Genomic DNA, 27,771 nt, shown 5'->3' with positions numbered 1-27,771 from the left:
ATTCAGGTTTCTTCCCGTGTAGGATTTGGAAATTTCTGGCGACGTTTCGACGAGGTCCCACTCGTCATCTTCAGGCTGGTGTTTCTGTCCTTGTTCTAGGGCAAACACTGTTATATCTTTGTATACTATCAATACATTCTTGACTAACTAAGTAGATAGATAGATAGATAGATAGATAGATAGATAGATAGATAGATAGATAGATAGATAGATAGATAGATAGATAGATAGATAGAGAAAGGAAAGAAAGAAAGAAGAAAGAAAGAAAGAAAGAAAGAAAGAAAGAAAGAAAGTCGGGGTGGTGAAGACCAACCACCCACTGATTAAAATCAGTACGATTTCACCAGGCCTTCCTCTGGCTGTCCAAAGAAAGTGGCTAAATTCACACAACCGATTTCTCCAGTAACAAAACGTGCATCTCAGTTTGCCTAAAGATGCTGAGCTGGTTTGATTTTAACCATCATTCCTTTCTCGTCACCTCCTTCGCCCCGTGACCGATAGACTCCGAGGTTTGTTTACCATCAAACGCTTTGATGACATGGCTTGATTGAAGAAGCAAGTCAATTGCATGAAAAAGAACCCAAGTGTAACTTCTTGGAGTTGAAGTCCACAGGTCTTGAAGTTGCCAAGCTTGAGAAATATTGACTTAGAAGGTCTCTTCCAAGAAAGTGAGGCACGGGGTAGGTTTGGCTAATGTCAGCCTTGGCTGGTTTGTTGATTTGTGTGTTTATAGTTCAGCGCACTGTATACGCGTACACAATCTGCGAGTTCCAAGGCTGACATGCTAGTGGGACACAGGACAGTTGTGTTAGCAATATATAGTGACGTCTTTGCAAGTGTGCATCCACAGCTGAGGGAACAGAAAGACAAAAGTTAGCCAAGCAGAAAAGGTTTATTTTGCTTCTTCCTTTCTCACCCACAAAGTGGTCGTTTGGGTTTATTTATATATATATAGATATATATAAATAAATGCCTAGCAGAAAAGGAAATGTGAGTAAACGTGCTTTTTGTTGGACAATATTTTCAGGGTAGAGCAGTGGAAGAAACTTGAAAACACCTTTGGGACTTAACAACTGGAGTTTCCGGCCTTGATTAAAGTTGTTAAGCCAAGATGATCTCTATTAGGTTTATACCTGTTGTGATTCATCCTGAGGCTCCTCAGGGAACGGCTGGAACTCTGCCGGATCCATGCTCAGAGGGGGAGGACGATGAACAGGAGGGGGAGGACCAGGCAGAAGAGGAAGAGGAGGAGGGAGAGCAGCCTGAGACCCCCGTGGGGGGGGGGTCTCCCCAGCAAGTAGCCTGGATTCATTAGATGAAGACGCCCAGGCTATCATAGATATGAGGCAGAGACGGGCAGCCCAAAGAAGGGGCCAATTAGCAAGGTATTTCCATCCCTGAATTGGTAACAGCTGGGTTTGGGTGTGGTTCTCCTCAGCAGGGTTGAAAAGGCAGGCCCGCCCTTACTGTATTGTGGAGAGTTATCAATTGGGAGTCCTGTGACCTTGCTTCGATTCTTGGCGTCTCTGATCCTGGCTTGTGGCTTCGAAGGATGAAGACTTGGGGGAGGCGTGGGTTTTATTACCTCCAGCGTTGTTTTTGCCAGCAAGAATCCTGTTTTATTGCCTGGCCTTCGTGAAACCTCTGTGAAGCTTCATAACGTTCCTGTCTGTAAGAACAGTTTTTGTTACCTGTGTTTGCTTTCGAATATATAAACTGCCTTTGCTTTTTACCAGTGTGTCTGGATACTCTTTTTAGTTGGTGTTGGCGTCTGGGGGGACCCAGACAGAACAATACCGTACCTTTATTTTGTACAATTCAAGGTGATATACATAATCCCAATAGCGAAACTAATTTTGTGAGTCGAGTCGGGCTGAGAAAGAGCGATTGGCCCAAAGTTACCAACTTGCTTTCATGGCTAAGGTAAGACCAGAACTCACAGAATCCTGGTGATTAGCCCCAAATCACCCATCCAGCTTTCATGCGTAAGGGGGGATAAGAAGTCAGAGTTTCTGGTTTCAGTGCTTTTAACCACTACACACCAAACTGCTCCTTTTGATTCAATAAATTTTGCCATTGTAATTTAGAGTATACGGAGCAGATGCCATTATTTCAGAATGCTGAACTGCAGCAAATGATTCTTATAGTGACATTTATCTATCTATCTATCTATCTATCTATCTATCTATCTATCTATCTATCTATCTATCTATCATCTACCTACCTACCTACCTACCTACCTATTATTTATTGATTTAAAAGTAATTTTTATTGAATATATATATTAAAAACAGAGCACAAACACGACATGTAAACGAACACTTACACACATCCAGATTAAATATTTTAACATTCTTGTTCTACATACTATGAGTTCGTACATCTGTACATTTATTTTTATTCATTCATTCATTCATTCATTCATTTTCATTCTTATTTATTTGTTTGTTTGTTTGAATGAATGATTGATTGATTGATTTCTATTCAGTCCTTGACTTAGGGCAGCTTATAACAGAAATAAATAGAAATATAAAGTGTGTAGAAATCTAACATTAAAAAAAAACCCATTTTCCTAAGAACAATCAGCCACATTCATTCATTCAATTAAATTAACCATTCATAACATTGGCTGGAGTTGGTTCTTTACACTCATGGTCCCCTCCATGCCTGCTGGCAAAGATGAGTCTTCAGGGTCTTGCGAAAGGCCGGGAGGGTGGGCAAGGGTACGAATCTCCGGAGGGACATGGTTCCAAAGGGCTGGAGCCACACGTATGCGCATGAACCGGTAGCAAAAGTTTTAGAACCCACCATTGGCCGGATCTTATAAAAGTTTTGGGGAAAAGCTGGTCCTGTTGCATTATTTCTCCAGGTATCCAATTGATGCAATCTATATCGACTTTTGCAAAGCCTTTGACTCAGTTGTCCACAACAAACTTCTTCTGAAACTCAAATCCTACGGCATCTCTGGACACAATTGGTTAACAGCATTCCTATCTAACAGACAACAAGTGGTCAAAATAGGAAGTGCCACTTCTCTTCCTGCTCCTGTTAAGAGTGGTGTCCCTCAAGGTAGTGTTTTAGGACTCACACTATTCATACTATACATAAACGATGTTTGCGATTGCATCACTAGCAATTGCGTTCTCTTTGCAGATGATGTCAAAGTATTTAATACCACCGACAATGCTGCTACCCTTCAAAAAGACCTTGACCACGTAGCAGAATGGTCTAAAACCTGGCAACTTCAAATCTCCACCACTAAATGCTCTATCTTACACATTGGTAAAAAGAATCAGAATACTAAATATAAACTTGGAGGAATTGAATTTATTGATAACCCTCAATCTGTCAAAGACCTTGGAGTACTCATATCCAATGACCTAAGTCCTAGAGCCCACTGCAACAACATTGCCGAAAAGGCTTGAAGAGTTGTTAACCTAATCCTTCGCAGCTTCTTCTCTGGTAATTTTGAACTGCTAACAAGAGCTTACAAAACATTTGTCAGACCAATCCTAGAATACAGCTCGCCTATATGGAACCCACATTGCATATCTGACATCAACACAATTGAGAGAGTCCAGAAATATTTCACAAGAAGAGTCCTTCATTCCTCTTCTCACAACAAAATACCTTACTCCACCAGACTTGAAATTCTTGGTTTAGACAACTTACAACTCCGTCGTCTCTTAATTATAGTTCATAAAATCATATACCAAAATGTCCTACCTGTTAACGACTACTTCACCTTCAACTGCAACAACACACAAGCATGAAATCCATTTAAACTAAATGTCAACCGCTCCAAACTTGACTGCAAAAAATAATACGACTTCAGCAACAGAGTAATCAACGCCTGGAATCCACTACCTGATTCTGTGGTTTCTACTCCTAACCTCAAAACCTTTAACCTTAGACTATCTACAATTGATCTCTCCCCCTTTCTAAGAGGTCTGTAAGGGGCGTGTATAAGCGCACCATTGTGCCTACCGTCCTATTGTCTATTTTTTTATCATTACTTATCTAATGTTTTATATGTACAAATTATCACCCTATAATTGTTTGACAAATAAGTAAGTAAGTAAGTAAGTAAGTAAGTAAGTAAGTAAGTAAGTAAGTAAGTATTCTGTCAAAGAAAGTATGCGTTGTCTGTTCCTGACGACACAAGGTTGCTTTGAGCCACACCCTGGGAACTTTTGATCTGTAGGCTTGCGAAAGGTTGCTGCCCTGATAGAAAATCACTTGTGTAGCACCAGGAAGGGCCAGAGCATTTTTTGGATCCTACGTTCTAAGTATAATGGAGAACATTTGCCAGGACCGCAGACCTTCAAGATCATAAGGTAAGTGGAAAGAGAAGTCAGGGGGAACCAGAGAAGCTGCTTAGGAAGAACTGCTGTTCATATTACAGTAATAAAATCAAATAATTAATGCTATTCCCTCCTTATATCTCCTCATTTGACCCTCCATCTGCTTCTTAAAGCAGGAAAACAAAATAACAGAGTTGGAAGGGACTTTGGAGGTCTTCGAGTCCAACTAGAGCCAGGGTGGCACAGTGCTTAGAGTGCAGCACTGTAGGCTACTTCAGCTAACGGCTAGCTGTAGTTCAGCAGTTCAAATCTCACCACCGTCTCAAGGTTGACTCAACCTTCCATCCTTCCGAGGTGGGTCAAATGAGGACCCGGATTGTTTGGGGGCAAGAGGCTGATTCTGTAAACCGCATAGAGAGGGTCGTAAAAGAACTATGAAGCGGTGTATAAGTCTAGATGTTATTTATTGCTAACCTCCTACTCAGGTAGGAAAGGCAATATCAGTGATGGCACAGGTGCTACTTGGAGCCATATCTACTGGGACGTGAGCCATTGCCCTAGCTCAGCTCCAATGTGCATGTGTGTGCCGGCCAGCTGATTTATGGCTCACACAGAGGCCCTGGGAGGGCATTTTTGGCTTCCAGAGAGCCTCCTGGAGGATGGAGGAGGGCATTTTTACCCTCCCCTGGTTCCAGGGAAGCCTTTGGAGCCTGGAGAGGGAGAAACACAAGCCTACTGGACCCACCAGAAGTTGGGAAAGAGGCTGTTTCTGGCCTCTGGAGGGCTCTGGTGGGCAGGGGAAGGTGTTTTTGCCCTCCCTAGGCTTTGAATTATGGGTGCGGGCAGTCATGCATGCGCGATAGCACACACACACATGCTCTTTCAGCACCCGACGGAAAAAAGGTTCGCCATCTAGAAAGCTTAGAACTATGACTCCTTAAACATGATCTAAGTATTGCCCACAAGATCATATGCTGCAACGTCCTGCCTGTCGGCGACTACTTCAGCTCCAACCACAACAACACAAGAGCACACAACAGATTCAAACTTAATATTAACCGCTCCAAACGTGACCGTAAAAAATACGACCTTAGTAATCGAGTTGTCGAAGCATGGAACTCATGACCGGACTCGGTAGTGTCATCCCCTAGCCCCCAACATTTTACTCTTAAACTATCCACGGTTGACCTCTCCAGATTCCTAAGAGGTCAGTAAGGGGCGTGTATAAGCACACTAGTGTGCCTTCCGTCCCCTGTCCTATTGTCTCTCCTATATCTTATATATCTTCTCTTCTATCCCTATATGTTTCCCTGCATTGTTTCATTGATATATTTTATTCCTATATCTTCTCTTCTATTCTTCCCTTGATATATTTTACTACGAGTATATCCTCTACAACCTGCATTGTGTATTGGTTGTCCAATCACTTCTTTAAAACCTCCAGTGTGAGAGCGCTTAAGGACTGCAGCCTTGACTAAGTAGCTTTTTATATTATTATTATTATTATTATTATTGCTCATCTTCATTGGTTCGTAAATGCTTTGTAATGGCTGGGTTGTTTGTCCAATAACTCCCACTTCCTGAAATAGTTAAGCCGAAGAGATACAAGCCACTCAAGGTCATTTGACGAGTTTCCAAAACGAGCACAGATTTTGAGCTGGAGGCACCTCGGATGGCAGCCTCTCCTCTCCCCCCCACACCGCACCACTCTATATTTAATTGAGTTTTGTGCTGAAACAGGGTCACTGTTTCTTTCTACCAGGGCCTCTGCACCCTGGACTGGCTGCTTTTAACAGATGCTTGTGTAAACATGACGTTCGATGCTTTCAAAGATGAGAAAGAATGATTCAATAATGCACTTGGGCAAAAGGAATCCTCAGTCTGAGTATTGTATTGGGAGTTCTGTGTTAGCAAAAACTTCAGAAGAGAAGGATTTAGGGGTCGTGATTTATGACAGTCTCAAAACAGGGGAACAGTGCGGTCAGGCGGTAGGGAAAGCAAGTATGGAGAGGGGCGGCATACAAATCTAATTAATAATAATAATAATAATAATAATAATAATAATAATAGAATGCTTGGCTGCATAGCTAGAGGTCTAACAAGCAGGAAGAGGGAGATTGTGATCCAGCTGCATAGAGTGCTGGTGAGACCACATTTGGAATACAGTGTTCTCTCGACTTTTGTGGGGGATGCGTTCCGAGACCTCCCGCGAAAGTTGAATTTCCACGAAGTAGAGATGCGGAAGTAAATACACTATTTTATCCAGTATCTCAAGCCTTCCCTTAACACTTTAAACCCCTAAATTACCATTTCCCATTCCCTTAGCAACCATTTAGATTATTACTCACCATGTTTATTTATTAAAGTTTATTTTAAAAAATATTTATTAAAGGTGGATGAAAGTTTGGCAATGACATATGATGTCATCGGGCGGGAAAAACCGTGGTATAGGGAAAAAAAACCCGCGAAGTATGTTTTAATTAATATTTTTGAAAAACCGTGGTATAGACATTTTGTAAAGTTCGAACCCGCAAAAATCGAGGGAACACTGTACTGTGCTCAGTTCTGGAGACCTCACCTACAAAAAGATATGGATAAAATTGAACGGGTCCAAAGACGGGCTACAAAAACGGTGGAAGGTCTTAAGCATAAAACGTATCAGGAAAGACTTCATGAACTCAATCTGTAGAAGACAGAAGGGAAAGGGGGGACATGATCGAAACATTTAAATATGCTAAAGGGTTAAATAAGGTTCAGGAGGGAAGTGTTTTTAATAGGAAAGTGAACACAAGAACACAATCTGAGGTTAGTTGGGGGAAAGATCAGAAGCAATGTGAGAAAATATTATTTTACTGAAAAAGTAATAGATGCTTGGAACAAACTTCCAGCAGACGTGGTTGGTAAATCCACAGTCACTGAATTTAAACATTGCTGGAATGCAAACTTAACCTTCTTGGCTTCGGTTATCAGCTCCTCCCTTCAGTTTCCTTGGAGAAAGGTCAAGATCGCAAGGTCCATTTCTGTTTAAGTTTACTTCCCTCTCTCGTTCAGAAGGGATGGTGAGCCGTTCAATTAATAATAAAAGCAATAAAAGTTGGGCAGGAAGCCAAACCCTCAAAAAGCCTTTGCACCTGCGTGGGAGTTCTTCCTCACCTAGGAGATGAAACCCTACACAACGCTGGAGAAGCTGAGAAGCTTGGAAAGTTAGCTATGATCACCTCCATGTTGTCCTTCCTTGTGTTCTCTATATGGCTTTCCTTCCGTTTTTGTCTATCAATCAACCGGTTAAATTTGGTATGTGGAAAATCCTAATCCCAGAACTGTTTGTTTGTTTATTTGTTTATTTGTTTATTTATTCATTCATTCATTCATTCATTCAATCATTCAATCATTCAATCATTCAATCATTCAATCATTCAATCATTCAATCATTCAATCATTCAATCATTCAATCATTCAATCATTCAATCATTCAATCATTCAATCATTCAATCATTCAATCATTCAATCATTCAATCATTCAATCATTCAATCATTCAATCATTCAATCATTCAATCATTCAATCATTCAATCATTCAATCATTCAATCAATCAATCATTCATTCAATCATTCAATCATTCAATCATTCAATCATTCAATCATTCAATCATTCAATCATTCAATCATTCAATCATTCAATCATTCAATCATTCAATCATTCAATCATTCAATCATTCAATCATTCAATCATTCAATCATTCAATCATTCAATCATTCAATCATTCAATCATTCAATCATTCAATCATTCAATCATTCAATCATTCAATCATTCAATCATTCAATCATTCAATCATTCAATTTGTATGCCCCCCTCTCTGTAGACTCGGGGTGGCTCACAACAGCAATAGAAAACAATATATAATACAAATCTAATAATTAAAACTAAAAACCCATAATTTAAAAAACATGCACACAACATACCATACATAAACAGTATAGGCCTGGGGAAGTTATCTCAGTTCCCCCATGCCTGACGGCAGAGGTGGAGTTTACGAAAGGCAAGGAGGGTGGTGGCAGTTCTAATCTCATGGGGGAGCTGGTTCCAGAGGGTCAGGGCTGTCACAGAGAAGGCTCTTCCCCTGGGTCCCGCCAAACGACATTGTTTAGTCGACGGGACCTGGAGAAGGCCAACTCTGTGGGACCTAACCGGTCGCTGGGATTCGTGCGGCAGAAGGCGGTCCCGGAGATATTCTGGTCCGATGCTCAAGACTCATTTATTCCGCCAGGCATGGGGGAGTTAAGATATTCCTTCCCCCTAGGCCATTACAAGTTATGCATGGTATGTCTGTGTGTATGTTTGGTTTTTATAATAAGGGGTTTTAGTTGTTTTATTATTGGATTGTCACATGCTGTTTTTATCATTGTTGTTAGCCGCCCCGAGTCTACGGAGAGGGGCGGCATACAAATCCAATTAATAATAATAATAATAATAATTATTATTATTATTATTATTATTATTATTATTATTATTATTATGTAGTATCAAAAAAGCCCTTCAACCCTACAAATATTCTCCTTTATTGATTCCTAACAGAAGCTCTGACATCCTTCGCTCCCGTTTCCAGTCCTGCTGCAAGATGGATGATTCCGCACGTTGTTCACATCTAATCCAGGGCTATTGGGATCAACTCATGCATTGGCTCGAACCATGTCCAGCTCCTCTGCTTCATTGGCTTTATAACTCTGGCTTCATCCCTCGGTCAGAGTATTTCTCCTTGATGGCCCTCAGACCCAAGAAGAACCAGGTCTTTTACATTCTGGAGAGGGCCAGGAACAGCCCAGAAGCAAGCCAAATGTTTCTGGAGAAGCTGAAAGAACTGCAAGAGATCTACAGCCCTGATCTCCAGCACTGGTTGCAAGAGGCAGTGTTCAATCGAAGCAAAACAGAACATTTTATCATCCCATCAGGTATCATGGACACAATAAATATGGCTCGATTGGTGTCAGCTAAATGGGACATAAGCCTAAATGCTTGTTCCAGAGGGGGTATTCAGCTGGTTCGGGGGCCCTGGTAGCGGTGACTACAGGCGGGAGGGTGTAATGCAGCCTGTTTAGCCATGTTTTTGTGGCCCGACGCATGCATTGAAAGTGTGCGCATGAGTAAAATGCATGCGTGGGAAGCTGGGCGCATGCATGAAGGTGGCGCGAACTGCTCGAAGAAGGTCAGTGAATACCACCTCTGGCTTGTTAATAATTAATAATAATAATAATAATAATTTATTAGATTTGTATGCCGCCCCTCTCCGCAGACTTGGGGTGGCTCACAACAATAATAATACCATGTACAATGTGACAAATCTAATGTTTAAAAGAAAACACATTAAAAACCCAACATTTTAAAACCATGCAACACAAGCATACCATACATAACATTATATAACCCTGGGAGAGATGTCTCAATTGCCCCATGCCTGGCGATATAGGTGGGTCTTAAGCAATCTACGAAAGACAAGGAGGGTGGGGGCAATTCTGATCTCTGGGGGGAGTTGATTCCAGAGGGCTGGGGCCGCCACAGAGAAGGCTCTTCCTCTGGGGCCTGCCAGATGACATTGTTTAGTCGATGGGACCCAGAGAAGGCCAACTCTATGGGACCTTATCGGCTGCTGGGATTCGTGCAGCAGAAGACGGGCCCAGAGGTATTCTGGTCCAATGCCATGTAGGGCTTTACCAACACTTTGGATTGTGACCGGAAACTGATCGGCAGCCAATGCAATTATTCTTCAAGGGCTCTTTGTCTAGGGCAGGGATAGGCAAAGTTGGCTCTTCTATGACATATGGACTTCAACTCCCAGAATTCCTGAGCTAGCATGATTGGCTCAGGAATTCTGGGAGTTGAAGTTCACAAGTCATAGAAGAGCCAACTTTACCTACCCCTGGTCTAAGGGATAGGCAAGCCTGTCACTGTTCACCTTTCAAACCAACTCTCAAAATTATTTTACTATATCTTTATCATAAAATTAGTATTGTTCTATGTCCGTCATGGCGAACCTATGGCACATGTAGGGGGAGGGAGGGAGTGTGGGCAAGCGAGACTTTGTTCTGTGTCAGCTCTAGCGCACATGTGCACACTGGCAGCTGATTTTCGACCTTGGGAAAGGCCGTTTTGTCCTCCAGAGGCAAAAAAATCCCCCAACAGACAAACAGGAAGTTCAGGAAAAGGCACTTCCGGTTTGCCCGTTTGGACAATTTTTTCACTTACCAGCAGTGATGGGTTCATACCAATGTGGTCCAGAGTGTCACACCGATACGAACCCACGGAGGCTTCTCCCCGCCTTTTCTGGCCCTGTTTACTCCCAGGAGATTCCTAGAGAGGCCCTATGGAGGCTTCTCCCTGCCTTTTCCGGCCATGTTTCCTCCCAGGAGATTCCTAGAGAGGCCTTACGGAGGCTTCTCCCTGCCTTTTCCGGCCACGTTTCCCCCCAGGAGATTCCTAGAGAGGCCCTATGGAGGCTTCTCCCTGCCTTTTCCGGCCATGTTTCCTCCCAGGAGATTCCTAGAGAGGCCCTGCAGAGGCTTCTCCCTGCCTTTTCCGGTCACGTTTCCTCCCAGGAGATTCCTAGAGAGGCCCTGCGGAGGCTTCTCTCCGCCTTTTCCGGCCACGTTTCCTCCCAGGAGATTCCTAGAGAGGCCCTGCAGAGGCTTCTCCTTGCCTTTTCCGGCCACGTTTCCTCCCAGGAGATTCCTAGAGAGGCCCTGTGGAGGCTTCTCCCTGCCTTTTCCGGCCACGTTTCCTCCCAGGAGATTCCTAGAGAGGCCCCGCAGAGGCTTCTCCCTGCCTTTTCAGATTACAGTTTTGGAGGCTCGGGTTTGTAAGTGGAAAATGATTCTTGAGACGAGGCAAAAAAATATTGAACATCCGGTTCTTATCTAGAAAACATCGTAAGTAGAGGTGTTCATAGGTAGAGGTACCACTGTATTTGGTTTCCTGTTCTAGTCTACCTTGAAAGGCTAACATCTCCGCATCAAAACTTAGGTTGAGAAAAGACATAAAACATTATATTACCTGGACAGCAAAACATGCCTTGAAGATGCTTCAGCTGCATTCCAAGGATTAAAAATGTATATGTCCCAAGGCCAAAAAATGATTACTGGGGTATGTTTATCCTGCGTTTAATGGGGGAAGAAAATGAACCCAATCAGAGGAATGGGGTTAAGGTCAACAGTTAGATTTTATGCAGCTTCTAAATTATCTCTGTTCTTTTCTAGATCCTCCTCTTAAAACTTCCAGATGGAATTGGCTGATGTTTTGGCAAAACAAAACATATAAGTTGCCACGGATATCTGCAGGCAAGTTATGTTCCCAAATGACTGTATGAGAAGTTTTGATCTGTGTATCACATTTATTCTTGCTGAGATAAGTCATTTCCAAATCGCTTACAATTAAAACTGAGGCTAATTGACCCAATTTCTTTAAAGGGGTAGAATTTTGGCCAATGTTTTAAGACATTCAATTAATACCTGAGTTCCCACATTGGATTAAGCTGGTATTTCTCAACCTCAGCAATTTGAAGACACGTTGACCTCCCTTCCCAAAATTCTAAGAGTTGATATCCACATATCGTCAAGCTTCTAAAGAGAAATACTGCATGAAGCTATGCTTGTTTCCAGCTTCCTGAATCATACAAACCCAGATCTGAGATGCCAAAACTCCAAATGGCTACAGAGCCACAATGAGTTAGAATTAAAATGTTCTCTCTGGGACCATCTAGCTGCCATCTGGGTTGCTGCAGTCCAGGACTGATAGTCCTTCTATGAAACCATGGATTAGTGCCTACTGTAGTTGCAAACTGCAGCTAATGCAGTTTATTCAATAAACTGTGTACAATCGGTAGAAGATGAGCAGGCTGAATAGAGGGTGGGTCATCAGTTTGGAGTCATTTTGCAACCACAAGAAAACCAAGTCCAGTACCCCAACCTCGTGAAGTTTGTTGAGCCTTATCTAATGCCAACTTAGCCTGGAATTCTTAGTTGCTCAGATTTTTTTATATCGATGGCAAGAATAAATTCTTAGTGCCTTTAACTCAACTCCTATTCCTGGTTATTTGCACCTGACATAATGGTTCGACATTGTCCTGTCGAGCTCTCTGATACAATCCTCCCACAAATGCACAGAGACAATTTCAGACACACACACGTTTGAAAATTCAAAACAATGTTCTTTATAATGAAAATTCAGTTAAACTAAGCCCTCTTTTGGTATAGCGAAGAGCACTTGTCTCCAAACAAACTGGTAATTTGTACAAGTCCCTTATCAATTCTGTGATACTTAGCTTGCAGCTGTGAGGCAATTCACAGTCCTTCTTTTTTCACAAAGTGAAACACACTTTGCCCTGGTTTAGTTTCACAACGGGGGAAAATCAGCACACAAAAAGTCAGTAAAGCAGTCACGAAACACAATCAGATAATCCTCCACAATGGCCAAACCCACAGGCTGCTCTTTATAGCAGCCTCACTAATTACCCCAGTCCCACCCAACCACAGGTGGCATCATTTTCTTTGATAATAATCTCTCAGTTGTTGTTGCCTATGCATCGCTCTCCGCACGCGTGGCTGTATCATTAACTCTTGTTCCAAATCCAAGGAGGAGCTAGATAATTGATCTCCTTCTGAGCTGTCTGCCCCACTCTCATCCTCTCTGTCACTCATGTCTTCTTGGTCACAGGAGCCTTCATCAGCAGATTCCACCAGGGGCAAAACAGGCCTGCAGCATGTGGATGTCTCCCCCACATCCACAGTCCTTGGGGCAGGAGCTGGGCCAGAGCTAACCACAACAGACGTAAAAATAGAATAGAATAGAATAGAATAGAATAGAATGGAGTGGAGTGGAGTAGAGTAGAGTAGCATAGAATAGCGTAGGATAGCGTAGCACAGCACAGCACAGCATAGAATAGAATGGAATGGAGTGGAGTGGAGTAGATTAGAGTAGAGCAAAGTAGAGTAGAGTAGCATAGCATAGCATAGCATGGCATGGCATGGCATGGCATGGCATAGCATAGCATAGCATAGAATAGAATAGAATAGAATTTTTATTGGCCAAGTGTAATTGGACACACAAGAAATTTGTCTTGGTGCATATGCTCTCAGGGTACATAAAAAAAAGATATGTTCATCAAGAATGATAAGGTACAACACTTAATGATAGTCTAGGTACAAATAAGCAATCCAATCATATTAGGAACCAGTCAATGTAAATCTTAAGAATACAAGCCACAAAATTATAGCCATACAGTCATTAGTGGAGACGGGTGATGGGAACAATGAGAAGATTAATAGTAGTGCAGACTTAGTAAACAGTTTGACAGTGTTGAGGGAATTATGTGCGATGCGTTATGTGTGATTATGTGTGATAGAGTGATGGCATTTGGGAAAAAACTGTCCTTGTGTCCAGCTGTTTCTGATGCGTGGTGTTTTATAGCGTCGTTTTGAGGGTAGGAGTTGAAACAATTTATGTCTAGGATGTGAGATGTCTGTAAATATTTCCACAGCCCTCTTTTCCACTCGTGCAATATACAGGTCCTCAATGGAAGGCAGGTTGGCAGCAATTGTTTTTTCTGCAGTTCTGATTCTCCTCTGAAGTCTGTGCCTGTCTTGTTGGGTTGCAGAACCAACCAATGAGGTGTGAAGCATTCCATTGAGATAAAGAGACAAAGATAGACTGTTTTAAGCAAAAGAGGTCAAAAGAGGTTCATGTGGACCTAAAGGAACAAGATGGGTTAAAAGTTTGACGAACTAAGACCAGATAAGATCCACCGGAAGCAATGTAGACATTTCACATGGTAGCTAAATTGAGTTTATTTATTTATTTATTTATTGGATTTGTATGCCACTCCTCTCTGGAGACTCGGAGCGGCTAACAGCAACAATAAAACAGTGTACAATAGTAATCTAATACTAAAAACGATTAAAAAACCCATTAATATAAAAACCAGACATACATACATACATACATACCATGCATAGAATTCTAAAGGCCTAGGGGGAAAGAGGATCTCAATTCCCCCATGCCTGACGGCAGAGGTGGGTTTTAAGAAGCTTACGAAAGGCAAGGAGGGTGGGGGCAATTCTAATCTCTGGGGGGAGTTGGTTCCAGAGGGCCGGGGCCGCGACAGAGAAGGCTCTTCCCCTGGGTCCCGCCAAGCGACATTGTTTAGTTGACGGGACCCGGAGAAGATCCACTCTGTGGAACCTAACTGGTCACTGGGATTCGTGCAGCAGAAGGCGGTCCCTGAGATAATCTGGTCCGGTGCCATGAAGGGCTTTATAGGTCATAACCAACATTTGTGTTCGGAAACTGATCGGCAACCAATGCAGACTGCGGAGTGTTGGTGTAACATGGGCATATTTGGAAAAGCCCATGACTGCTCTCGCAGCTGCATTCTGCACGATCTGAAGTTTCCGAACACTTTTCAAAGATAGCCCCATGTAGAGAGCGTTACAGTAGTCGAGCCTTGAGGTGATGAGGGTGTGAGTGACTGTGAGCAGTGACTCCCGGTCCAAGTAGGGTCGCAACTGGTGCACAAGGCGAAAACTCTAAAAAGGAAGCCGAGGAAGATGATCCGATGAGCTTTCTGAAACTCTTGAGGCATTACTAGTAACCCAACAAGGTCAGGCCTTGGCACTGTCCATTCTGCAGGTGGAAAGGGTGGTCCAGCATAGAAAAACTGACACTCCTCGGAAGTCAATGAAGAAGGAGAGGCCAATTCCAACATAATTTTCTCTTGTCCAAGCAGATACGCAAAAGAACAACAGCGCATGTTTCCGGAGGGGTTTGGACCGTCAACTCAAAGGTAAATATATCAAAGAGATAGTAATCCTAATCTCCGGGGGGAGCTGGTTCCAGAGAGTCGGGGCCACCACAGATAATCCCCTGGGTCCCGCCAGACGACATTGTTTAGTCGACGGGACCCGGAGAAGGCCAACTCTGTGGGACCTAACTGGTCACTGGGATTCGTGCGGCAGAAGGCCATCCCGGAGATATTCTGGTCCGATGCCATGAAGGGCACATAGGCACACAAAAATATACATTAGCTACTATATAAACTGTATGTGTATGTACACACGCGCGCATGCACAGCTGTTCTAAAATTATACACATACAACCTCATTTATTGTGATAGGAGAAACATACCCAGAGCCCAGAAGGGAAAAAAAATAAAATAAAAAAATCCATTTTTTTAAAACCAGTTCAGCATACTTGACCAAAACTTTACTACCAGTTCTACCCATAGAAGCCCATCACTGGCTGTGCTGTTTGTTAGTGAGAGCATGCTGTTAAGACTCAGAAAGGATGCTAATTCAATTCCCTCTTATTTTAAGATCCAGAATAAAATCCAGCAATAAAATCCAGTCGGGTCCCGTCGACTAAACAATGTCATTTGGCGGGACCCAGGAGAAGATCCTTCTCTGTGGCGGCCCCGACCCTCTGGAACCAGCTCCCCCCAGATATCAGAGTTGCCCCCACCCTCCTTGCCTTTCGCAAGCTCCTTAAAACCCACCTCTGTCGTCAGGCATGGGGGAATTGAAATTTTTTCCCTTCCCCCTAGGCTTATAGAACTTATACATGGTATACTTGTTTGTATGGTTGGTCTCTTAAATTGGGGGGGGGGGGTTAGATTGCTTTTTAATATTGGATTTGTTACATTGTTTTCTTCATTGTTGTTAGCCGCCCCGAGTCTTCGGAGAGGGGCGGCATACAAATCTAATAAATAGATGATAGATAGATAGATAGATAGATAGATAGATAGATAGATAGATAGATAGATAGATAGATAGATAGATAGATATAAATAAATATAAATCAATCAATCAATCAATCCCCAGCAACTACGCTGGAAGAGAAGGAGGAGGTGAGGTCAGAATGGATAATTGTCCATCTTTGGATAAGATCACCCAGTAAAGGAATAAAAGAGGCAGATTATCCAACAAGAACCAAATAGCTGAAGGGAAAAGAGAGGTTTTGTGGACATTCAGGGCTGAAGATTTCTCCAGAATCGTTCTGCAAATGTACCTTTGCTTTTTGTTTTTCCAGCTGCCCTGCAAAACCACCGTCGCTTGTTGCTGACCCAGACTGAGGAGCTGCGCACCAATATGGGAGAAAGCGAGCCATGCAGATGTCCTGAAGTCTACTACCCCGACCTCCTGCTACTCAACAGGCCCTGTTCCAGCCCTACCAGCCATGATTACTTGCAGCTGGCCTCTCGTCAGACCTGGATCCGTTCCTACCATGCCTCTTCCCATCTCGACCTGTGTCATCTTTTTTCTCCGTTCCCCCGGGAGGGTTTCCCGCCTCGCCGTGTCATGCTGAACGGCCCTGCCGGTATTGGAAAGACCGTCATTGTCCAGAAGATGCTCCATTATTGGGCCGTAGGCAGAGCCTTCCAAGGATTCCTTTGTGTCCTGGATTTTTCGCTCCAGGAGCTCAGCCTCATCACCACAACCCAGAGTTTAGAAGAGTTGATTTTCCATAAGTTCCCGCATCTGAGCAGGGTTGTTTTTGCATTGCTGGAACGACCAAGCGAGATCCTCCTGATTTTGGATGGACTGGATCAGTTCCGGCATCCACTGGACAGCAAAGTCCCCTGCCTCTGGCCGGACGAACCATGCCACGTGAAAGATCTGGTGTGCGGTCTCCTCTATGGGACCTTGCTTCCCGAGTCCACCGTTTTGGTCACATCCAGGTCTTCTACTCCTCTTCCACCAGACCTTTTTAACCGTCATGTTCTTGCCCTCGGTTTAGAAGAAGTGCAAGTGAAGGACTACGTCTCCCAGTTCTTCCAGAGTTCCAGACATGGCAGGGAAGTCATGAGTTACCTCTCAACTCACCATGGCTTAGCCAACTTCACCTTCATTCCTCTCTACTGCTTCATTCTCTTCACAGCTCTGGACCAATGCTTCTCGGATGAAGGGGACAACCGAGCCTCTCCACCCAACACCATCACTGAGCTCTATCTACTTTATGTGTCTGCCATCCTGAAGTCACACCAGCCTCCTTCTGATGGAGCAATGAAGTGGGATCTGAGAAGGGAGAAGGATTTGCTACTTCATCTTGGTCAGCTGGCCTACGATGGTCTGCTAAGGGGACAGACCGTGTTCTATGCAGATGAGCTACAGGAGTTCGGTGTTGATCCACAGACTCTGCCACCTGTTTATCGGAATCGGATCTTCTTTGAGGAGACCAATGAAATCTACTGTTTTTTCCATTTGACTATACAGGAGTTTCTCGCCGCGTTGTACTCAGTGGTTAACTTGGACTTCGATGCTGGGGAATTAACTCATTGCCTGGATCTCTGGTGGAATGGGAAAACTCCAGAAGATACTGCTAGCCTTCTGTCCCCAGAAGAGGGATCCGCTGGTCAATTTTACAATTACACCTGGCAGGCCCTGAACAGACACCCACAGTGGGACAAACTGCAAATGTTTTTCAGGTTCTTCGTGGGGTTGCTGACCTCTAGACTGGAAGGCAAGTTGGAAGGGCTGCTTGGGGGCCGTTGGGAAGGAGACCCTGCTGTGCTTTTGGCAGACTGGTTTGGAAAAAAGGCTACAGGTGAATCAGGTCGGGCGTTACTGTCCTTGATACATTGCTTAGCAGAGCTGCGCCGGGATGACGTGACCAGGAAGGTCGTTTCTGAGATGAGCGAGGTGGATCTGTCCAAGGTGACACTGAACCGAGCGGATTGCGCGGCTTTGGCGTATGCCCTGAGTTGCTCAAAGCCTCGGGTGCTCCAGGATCTCAACTTAAGCTACAGCAATATGGGCACTGGAGGACTGAAGCAGCTGCAAGACCATCTCGATTGCTGCAAAACTCTGCAGTGAGTATTTGACCTAAATAGGCAGGGAGGATGAGATTGAAAGAAATCAATATCCCATTCCCAGCTCCGCAAGGGAGGCGGAATCTAAGGCAGATCTACTCCACATTGTAGAGATGCCTCGCTTTTGAACTACAGTGGTACTTCATGATACGAACTTAATTGGTTCCAGGAGGAGGTTCATAAGGTGAAAAGTTCGTAAGACGAAACAATGTTTCCCATAGGAATCAATGTAAAAGCAAAGAATGCGTGCAAATCCTTCAGGAAAATCCCAAACTTTAGAAGGGAGGCGAACAGAGGGCAGGGAGGAGCAGCTAAAGGGGGCGGGTGGAAGAAGCAAGGCTAGGCTAAAGGGTGAGTGGGAAGGAAGAAAGGCAAGGGGGGCGCCCCTCCCTTTTCTTTCTTCAAAAGACACCCTTTCAGTGCCTCTGCAAGCACGCTGTTCTCCTACTTTAGTTAATGCAAAGTCTTTCCCCCTCCAAGCTGCCCCTCCCTTTTCTTTCTTCAAAAGACACTCTTTCAGTGCCTCTGCAAGCACGCTGTTCTCTGCAAAGTCTTTCCCCCTCCAAGCCGCCCCTCCCTTTTTTTTCTTCAAAAGACACTCTTTCAGTGCCTGCAAGCACGCTGTTCTCCTACTTTTGTTAATGCAAAGTCTTTCCCCTTCCAAGCCGCCCCTCCCTTTTCTTTCTTCAAAAGATACCATTTCAGTGCCTCTGCAAGCACGCTGTTCTCCTACTTTAGTTAATGCAAAGTCTTTCCCCCTCCAAGCTGCCCCTCCCTTTTCTTTCTTCAAAAGACACTCTTTCAGTGCCTCTGCAAGCACGCTGTTCTCTGCAAAGTCTTTCCCCCTCCAATCCGCCCCTCCCTTTTTTTTCTTCAAAAGACACCCTTTCAGTGCCTGCAAGCACGCTGTTCTCCTACTTTTGTTAATGCAAAGTCTTTCCCCTTCCAAGCCGCCCCTCCCTTTCTTCAAAAAAGGGGGAAAAAAGAAACCCCTTCATCCCAGCAGCAGCGGCTTGGGTTCGTAAGGTGAAAATAGTTCGGAAGAAGAGGCAAAAAAATCTTAAAAACCAGGTTCGTATCTTGAAAAGTTCATTAGAAGAGGCGTTCGTAAGATGAGGTACGACTGTACTTTACATCCTATGCCAGTGAGGGCGAACCTATGGCATGGATGCCACAGGTGGCACGCGGAGCCATATCTGCTGTCCCCTGAACCGTTGCCCTAGCTCGGCTCCAACGTTCCTGTGTGCACCAACCAGATGATTTTTGGCTCACACAGAGGCTCCGGGAGGCCTTTTTGGCTTCCAAACAGCCTCTAGGGGGATGGAGGAAGGTGTGTTTATCCTCCCCTGGATCCAGGGAAATGAAACACAAGCCTACTGGGCCCACCAGAAGTTGGAAAGCAGGTCCTTTCCAGCCTCCAGCAGGCCTCTAAGAGTGGGGGAAGCTGTTTTCGCCCTCCCCAAGCATTGAATGAATGAATGAATGAATGATTTGTTTGTTTGTTTGTCCAATACATAAATACATAGGAAGAAAAATAGACATATAGCAATATATATAAGGGTAAAAGTGAACTTATAGGAGAGGATATATGAAAGGAAGAAAATGTATATATGAAAAGTGAGAGAAAGGAAAGACAATTGGACAGGGGACGAAAGGCACACCAGTGCACTTATGTACGCCCCTTACTGGCCTCTTAGGAACCTGGAGAGGTCAATCGTGGAGAGTCTAAGGGAGAAATGTTGGGGGTTAGGGGTTGAGACTATTGAGTCCGGTAATGAGTTCCACGCTCCGATAACTCAATTGTTGAAATCATATTTTTTACAGTCAAGTTCACACTCATTATGGGTGTGAACACTTGTGCATGCACAATAGGTTGAACAACCCTGGTTAAAAGCTTGTTTCTATTCATCCCCTTGACAAAAGACACTCTTCCTACTGCAACTAAGTGATGCATATACATCCTCCTCAATTTAGGGCCTTCCAAATGGGTCAGGTTATTTTATGAAAATCAAGGTACTAGACCTCCAGCACATCTGGACATGTGGGTAAAGCAAGTTGTGTGTGATGGTAGTGCATTTTTAAATATCACACAGGTTTCCTGTTTAAAACTTCATCACACTTGTCTTACAGGGAAACGTGACCTTTAAGCTATCTGGGTAGCCAAAGGCAGTGGCTGGAACTATACAAGCGTGCCAGAAAGGGTTAGCATTAACCTTGATGTTTAACCTGTTTGATAAGCTGTTGATCCCTGTGGGTTGTGTCACGTTCGGAGGATGGCTAACCGAGTTAGGTCCCTTGCATTTCAGATTGCAATACAATTCTCTAGACTGGGAAGCAGCAGAAATTGGAGCTACCATACTAAGGTCCCCCCAGTGCTGTCTGGAAAGACTAGAGTAAGTAGAGACGTTCGTAAAATACTTCGTTTAAAATGTGTGGAAAAACTTTGTTTTAGGAATACTATGAATGAAACTCATGCAATTAAACTAGCTATTGTATGGAATGAGCAGTGATGGGCTCCTACGGGTATGGTCAGGTACCCAGAATTGGTAGAAAAATTTTAGAAACAGAGAAACATAGAAGTCTTACGGCAGAAAAAGACCTCATGGTCCATCTAGTCTGCCCTTATACTATTTTCTGTATTTTATCTTAGGATGGATCTATGTTTATCCCAGGCATGTTTAAATTCAGTTATTGTGGATTTATCCACCACGTCTGCTGGAAGTTTGTTCCAAGGATCTACTATTCTTTCAGTAAAATAATATTTTCTCATGTTGCTTTTGATCTTTCCCCCAACTAACTTCAGATTGTGTCCCCTTGTTCTTGTGTTCACTTTCCTATTAAAAACACTTCCCTCCTGGACCTTATTTAACCCTTTAATATATTTAAATGTTTCGATCATGTCCCCCCTTTCCCTTCTGTCCTCCAGACTAGACAGATTGAGTTCATGAAGTCTTTCCTGATACGCTTTATGCTTAAGACCTTCCACCATTCTTGTAGCCCATCTTTGGACCCGTTCAATTTTGTCAATATCTTTTTGTAGGTGAGGTCTCCAGAACTGAACACAGTATTCCAAATGTGGTCTCACCAGCATTCTATATAGCGGGATCATAATCTCCCTCTTCCTGCTTGTTATACCTCTAGCTATGCAGCCAAGCATCCTACTTGCTTTCCCTTCCGCCTGACTGCACTGTTCACCCATACTGTCAAATATTTTGATCAAATATGCAGAACTGGTGGAAAGATTTTGATTTTTCCCCCTTTTTTTCCCTTCTGGGCTCTATGTTTTTCCCATCACAGTAAATGAGATTAAATGTGTATAATTTTAGAAGAGTTGTGCATACATGTGTGTGTACATACATATTACACACAGGCACACAAAAATATACGTTATCTACTATATAAACTGTATGTATATGTACATACAGTTTATATAGTAGATAACGTATATTTTTGTGTGCCTGTGTGTAATATGTATGTACATATATGTACATATATGGCATATATACTGTACATAGAATTAAATAGTAAATTTTGGATGTTCAGTAATAGTAAATAGATAAGGAAATCGTATCTCCTTGAGGCGAAGAGAGGCCAGGCACCCTAACCTTAACCCAAACCCTTGAGGTGAGTGACGTCAGGTTGGCCAGCTTTAAGCCAGTCACATGACCTTTAAGTCACCCTCTGGTCACATGATCATCAAGCTACTCTCACCTGGTCACCTGGCCTGCAAGCCACACCCACAAAACAAGCCCACCGTGTGGTAGTAAAATTTTTTGCAGCCCTTCACTGGGAATGAGGGTGGAGGTTCGTCCTCCGAGGTTGTGGATTGGTTTCCGAATGTTTTGTTCCTTCCTTCCTTCCTTCCTTCCTTCCTTCCTTCCTTCCTTCCTTCCTTCCTTCCTTCCTTCCATTATTATTATTATTATTATTATTATTATTATTATTATTATTATTATTATTATTATTATATTGTTGTTGTTATTGTTGTTGTTGTTATTATTATTATTATTATTATTATTATTATTATTATCATTATTATTACTTATATGCCGCCCCTCTACATACATACATACATACATACATACATACATGCATACATACATAAGCCGCCCAACTCCTTCCAGACTCTGGGTGGCGAACAACAATATAAAACAAATTAAAATTAATTTTAAAACCCTTGATACTAAAACATTCAAATCCATTCAGCCGGGGACTCCAGATTTAACACTTTCTTCACTTTTGGTGGATGGGAGGATTTCTTTGGAAAACCCTAAGACAGTGATGGCAAACCTATGGCATGGGTGCCACAGGTGGCACACGGAGCCATATCTGCTGGCACTCAAGCTGTTGCCCCAGCTGAGTTCCAACGTGCATGTGTGTGCCGGACAGCTGATTTTTGGCTTGCACAGAGGCTCTGGGAGGGCATTTTTGGCTTCCAGAAAGCCTGTGGGGGGATGGAGGGCGCTTTTACCCTCCCTGGGTTCCAGGGAAGCTTTTGGAGCCTGGGGAGGGTGAAACACAAGTCTACTGGGCCCACTAGAAGTTGGGAAACAGGCCGTTTCCAGCCTCCGGAGGTCCTTTAGGGGGCAAGGGAAGCTGTTTTCATCTTCCCCAGGCATTAAATTATGGGTGTGGGCACTCGCTCCTATGCAACAGCACACACACATGCTATTTCGGGACATAAGGAAAAAATGGTTCATCATCACTGCCTTAAGTTGAATCTGTTCTGGTATAAAACTGTTTGGAATTCCCTGCTGGAGAAGACTTTACACAACGTTATGAGTGGGGATGCGAGATTTAGACGACTTTGCGGGACTAGATAATTGTTGGCTTTGCATACATCTTTCTACTCTACCCAAGGCTCTGTGGCAACCGGCTGAGGTCCAGTGGGGCCCGTTTCTTGTGGAATGCCCTTCGCGATAACACCACCCTGAAAGAGCTTCATTTGGACTTTACAGACCTTACCGACAGAGGCCTGAATAATATTTTGGATTGTCTATCCGGGAATACAACTCTCCGGCTCCTGAGGTGAGTTTGCTTAAGTGCCTGTTCATTGTGAGAATCTTTGCCAAATCCTCAGACGCAGCTCAGGAGTTCAGGGCTTCCATGACAACCATTTATTTTATTTTATTTTATTTTATCATATTTTCATATGTGGTGGACGTGTAGACAAGTTAAAGCAAACAAACTTCAAAAGTGGATAAAAGAAATAATTAATATTGAATTAGAAATGAAACCAGAAATATTTTTGCTTGGCATAATTGAAAACCAGATGGAGAAGGAAAAGTACTATTTGATACCACACTTAATAACATCAACAAGAATAACTATAGCCCAATTCTGGAAAGATGAAGCAATGCCAAATGAATGGAATTTAATTTTAAAAAATGCTAGATTGTGCAGAAGCAGATAAGTTAACAATGGAGCTGAAAGAACAAGACAACTCAAAATACTATCAGATTTAGAAAGACTTCTATATATAGTTGAATAAAAGAACAATTACTAGTAGTGCTGAGTGATAAAGGAATGTTAAAAAGGCAAAAACACCAAGAATCAATATAACCTTTTTTTTCTGTCTTTTCAATAGAAAGCGAGTTAGGTATGTTTTATTATTAACTGTATAAAAAGAATTTACATGCATTAATATACAATACAAAACATTAAATATAGGTTATTAATTAAATCACTGGTCTCAATACTGCTAAGAACCAAATGTTGGCTGTCAATAGAGCCAGCTGTAGGAGGGGAGGGGTGACAAAATAGATTCGTCTTTTTAAGTTTCGTGTGTGTTCTGTACATTGTTTAGATGTAAATGTATTGTCGGTTGTTATTGTTTTAATGTATATTTGTAAATAAAAATTATTTATTATTTTATTTTATTTTATTTTGTTTTGTTTTGTTTATTTATTTTACTCTCCCACATGCCCCTGGAGGCTCTCTGGAAGCCAGAAACCCCTTCCCAGAGTTTCTGTGTGAGACAAAAATCAGCTGGCTGGCACACACGTGAACATTGGAGCTGAGCTAGGGCAATGGCTCACGTGCCAGCAGATATGGCTCTGCGTGCCATCTATGGCATCCGTGCCATAGGTTCACCATCACTGGTATAGATCAGTGTTTCCCAACCTTGGCAACTTGAAGATATCTGGACTTCAACTCCCAGAATTCCACAGCCAGCATTCTGGGAGTTGAAGTCCAAATACCTTCAAGTTGCCAAGGTTGGGAAACACTGGTATAGATGCTTCTCGCTTGTCATGGTCAGGTCATTTCCTGCTGAGGGTGGACTTAAGGCACCACTCCTCCATCACTATGGAGCTCTTCCAAAGAGGGGAGAGAGCAACCAGTAATCCTTTAGACTGTGTCATTAATCCTCTAGAGTGCCACTGTGCAACTGGTAAACCATACAAGGTGCGGTAAGTTAAGTGCAGTGAGATATTTGAGAGAAGGAAGTCACGTACAAAGCAGCCACTGTTATGTTTGCAAATAACCGGGAAGATATGTTGATTTGGCGGTTGCAAATAAATTTTAGCAAATAGGAAATCTTGCAAAATATGGAACCTGCAAATACTGTTCCCAGGGGGAAATCATTTTGAAATTCCCCGATATTTCCCTGTAACTTGCAATCTAGTTAAGGCACGGTCGTAGATGACATTATACAAAACGGCTGAGCCGTGGAGAAATATCGGTAGCTGTCGAAGCAAGTTGTTGCCACAGCTATGTTCATTTTTGCTTCAGTGCAATCTGGTGTTTTTTTTTAACATGATTTCCCCCTGATTTTTAACATTTTAATACAGTTTGGTTTTTTCCCCCTGATTTATTCTGGGGTTTTTTTCACGTATTCCCTGATAATTCCCTGATATTTCCCAAACTGGTGATTTCCCTGATAATTCCCTAATTTCCTTGTTTTTCAGGTTTGCTGGACACCCTGTGCATAGTTCCCTCTAAGCTGAGCAGTGAGCAATCGCTCACTTAAAAATCATCATCAACTCAAGAGTTTTCCAAACCTGCCCAGAAGCCGAGAGGGAAAGAGTGAGAGGGAAGGAGAGAGAGAGGAAGAGAGGAAGAGAGGAAGAGAGAGAAATAGATAGAAAAAAGAGAGGAAGGAAAAGAGAAAGAAAAAGAATGGGAGTAAGGAAGAGAGAAAGAAAATCAAAATCTAGTTTGAAACTAGCTCAACTATTTAAGTGGCAATTTGATATTGATAGAGTTGCCCTATTATGAGCTCATTGTTATAGACACACAGTACAGTATTTTATTTTGAAATTCTCTGAGGCAAAACAGGGTGGGTTTTTTATTTGTTTGTTTGTTTGTTTGTTTGTTTGTTTATTCATTCATTCATTCATTCATTCATTCATTCATTCATTCATTCATTCATTCATTCATTATTTCTGTGCCGCCCAGTCCTGAAGGGACTGCCACTCAGACACTATACTTTTCCGCCCACCCCCCCAAAAAATTAGAGGGAACACTGACCCTGTGTAACATATTTATTTATTTATTTATTTATTTATTCATTCATTCATTCATTTATTTATTTATTATTTAGATTTGTATGCCGCCCCTCTCCGCACATAGCAAAGCTATTACAAAGCATATGCAATTGTATCTGTCAGTATTGGAAGTAATTCATAGCATATTTTAGCTTTATTAGTACATCCTTCAACTGGGCTTGGCCATTATTAATTTCAAATTCTTTCTCAGCATTACAGGGAATACATTTAGCCAAGCAGGCCAACATATCCTCTCTGAATTGCGACACAGAAAACCCAAGCTTAAGATCGTCAGCAGTTTCCAGACTGATACGGCGTTGCTCCAGAATTATCTGGATTGGGTGGACGAGATCACAATTGAGCAAATGGAGTCGGTCAAGAATGCTGGAGCCCTGGGTACGATTCTGGAAACTTTGATGGACACAGTTGATCCAGAAGCTAGCCAGGAAGCGCAGGAAAAAGCTGGAGAGCTTCAAAAAAAGATCGCCGCTATCCTGGAAGAGGACAAAAAAGAAGACAAGAGCAACAAATCCTATTTGATCTGATCTGTCACCTCTTTATCTGAGCCCATCCTTGCTTTTCATTAAATAAAGGAATACAGGTAGTCTTTGATTTTGCAAACCATTCGTTTTTAGCGACCGTTTCAAGTAACTTACGACTGGTAGTCCCCGACTTACAACCATTTCTTTAGTGACCATTCAAAGTTACAATAGCACTGACCAAAGTGACTTAGGAGCATTGTTATGACAGCTATGACCTTTGCAATATCTCCCATGATCAAAAGTCAGGCACTTAGCCACTGGTTCATATTCAACTTGAAGATGTATTGACTTCAACTCCCAGAATTCTCCATGGCTGGTTAGGGAATTCTGGGAGTTGAAATCCCCAAATCTCAAAGCTGCCAAGGTTGAGAAACACCAACTTAGATCTGAAACGCCAAGAGGCTAGAATAGAACAGAACAGAACAGAACAGAATAGGAATAAATGATTCAACATGGAGGGATAGAAACATAGAAGACTGACGGGAGAAAAAGACCTCATGGTCCATCTAGTCTGCCCTTATACTATTTCCTGTGTTTTATCTTACAATGGATATATCTTAATCCCAGGCATGTTTAAATTCAGTTTCTGTAGATTTACCAACCACGTCTGCTGGAAGTTTGTTCCAAGGATCTACTACTCTTTCAGTGAAATAATATTTCCTCACGTTGCTTTTGATCTTTGCCCCAACTAACTTCAGATTGTGTCCCCTTGTTCTTGTGTTCACTTTCCTATTAAAAACACTTCCCTCTTGAACCTTATTTAACCCTTTAACATATTTAAGTGTTTCGATCATGTCCCCCCTTTTCCTTCTGTCCTCCAGACTATACAGATTGAGTTCATTAAGTCTTTCCTGATACGTTTTATGCTTAAGACCTTCCACCATTCTTGTAGCCCGTCTTTGGACCCGTTCAATTTTGTCAATATCTTTTTGTAGGTGAGGTCTCCAGAAGTGAGCACAGTATTCCAAATGTGGTCTCACCAGCGCTCTATATAAGGGGATCACAATCTCCCTCTTCCTGCTTGTTATACCTCTAGCTATGCAGCCAAGCATCCTACTTGCTTTTCCTACTGCCTGACCACACTGTTCACCCATTTTGAAACTGTGAGAAATCACTACCCCTAAATCCTTCTCTTCTGAAGTTTTTGCTAACACAGAACTGCCAATGCAATACTCAGATTGAGGATTCCTTTTCCCCAAGTGCATTATTTTACATTTGGAAACCTTAAACTGTAGTTTCCATTGCTTTGACCATTTATCTAGTAAAGCTAAATAATTTACCATATTACAGACCCCTCCAGGAATATCAACCCTATTGCATACTTTAGAGTCATCGGCAAATAGACAAACCTTCCCTACCAATATGCAGTGGATATATGCAGTGGAGTACCCCAAGGCTCTGTTTTAGGCCCAGTACTTTTCAACATCTTCATCAATGACTTGGATGAGGAGATTAATGGGGAACTTATCAAATTTGCAGATGACACCAAACTGGCAGGAATAGCCAACACTCCAGAAGATATGCACAAAATACAGAAGGATCTTGACAAATTTGAACAATGGGCGCTATCTAACAAAATGAAATTCAA

General features: G+C 42.7%; 1 protein-coding gene across 3 annotated transcripts; it reads left to right on the top strand.

Moving 5' to 3' along the window:
- Window positions 1-4,236: 4,236 nt before the first annotated feature.
- LOC139174016 (NLR family CARD domain-containing protein 3-like) lies at window positions 4,237-26,253 on the top strand. 3 transcript variants are annotated; one of them, XM_070764032.1, is made up of 9 exons: window positions 4,251-4,337; window positions 7,356-7,598; window positions 8,881-9,254; window positions 11,553-11,633; window positions 15,077-15,133; window positions 16,375-18,154; window positions 20,461-20,547; window positions 23,015-23,182; window positions 25,853-26,253. In XM_070764032.1, exons 3-9 carry the CDS (start codon window positions 8,924-8,926, stop codon window positions 26,184-26,186), a joined length of 2,838 nt encoding a protein of 945 aa, XP_070620133.1. In that variant the 5' UTR covers window positions 4,251-4,337; window positions 7,356-7,598; window positions 8,881-8,923; the 3' UTR covers window positions 26,187-26,253. The 3 variants fall into 3 exon arrangements, with proteins under 3 accessions (XP_070620134.1, XP_070620133.1, XP_070620135.1); XM_070764034.1 differs by lacking the exon at window positions 7,356-7,598; XM_070764033.1 differs by lacking the exons at window positions 7,356-7,598; window positions 20,461-20,547 and having other exon boundaries at window positions 4,237-4,337.
- Window positions 26,254-27,771: the final 1,518 nt, after the last annotated feature.

The sequence above is a fragment of the Erythrolamprus reginae genome, chromosome 11, assembly GCF_031021105.1.
Source record: "Erythrolamprus reginae isolate rEryReg1 chromosome 11, rEryReg1.hap1, whole genome shotgun sequence".
NCBI lineage: Eukaryota > Metazoa > Chordata > Lepidosauria > Squamata > Dipsadidae > Erythrolamprus > Erythrolamprus reginae.
This window is presented reverse-complemented; position numbering and strand designations above follow the sequence as displayed.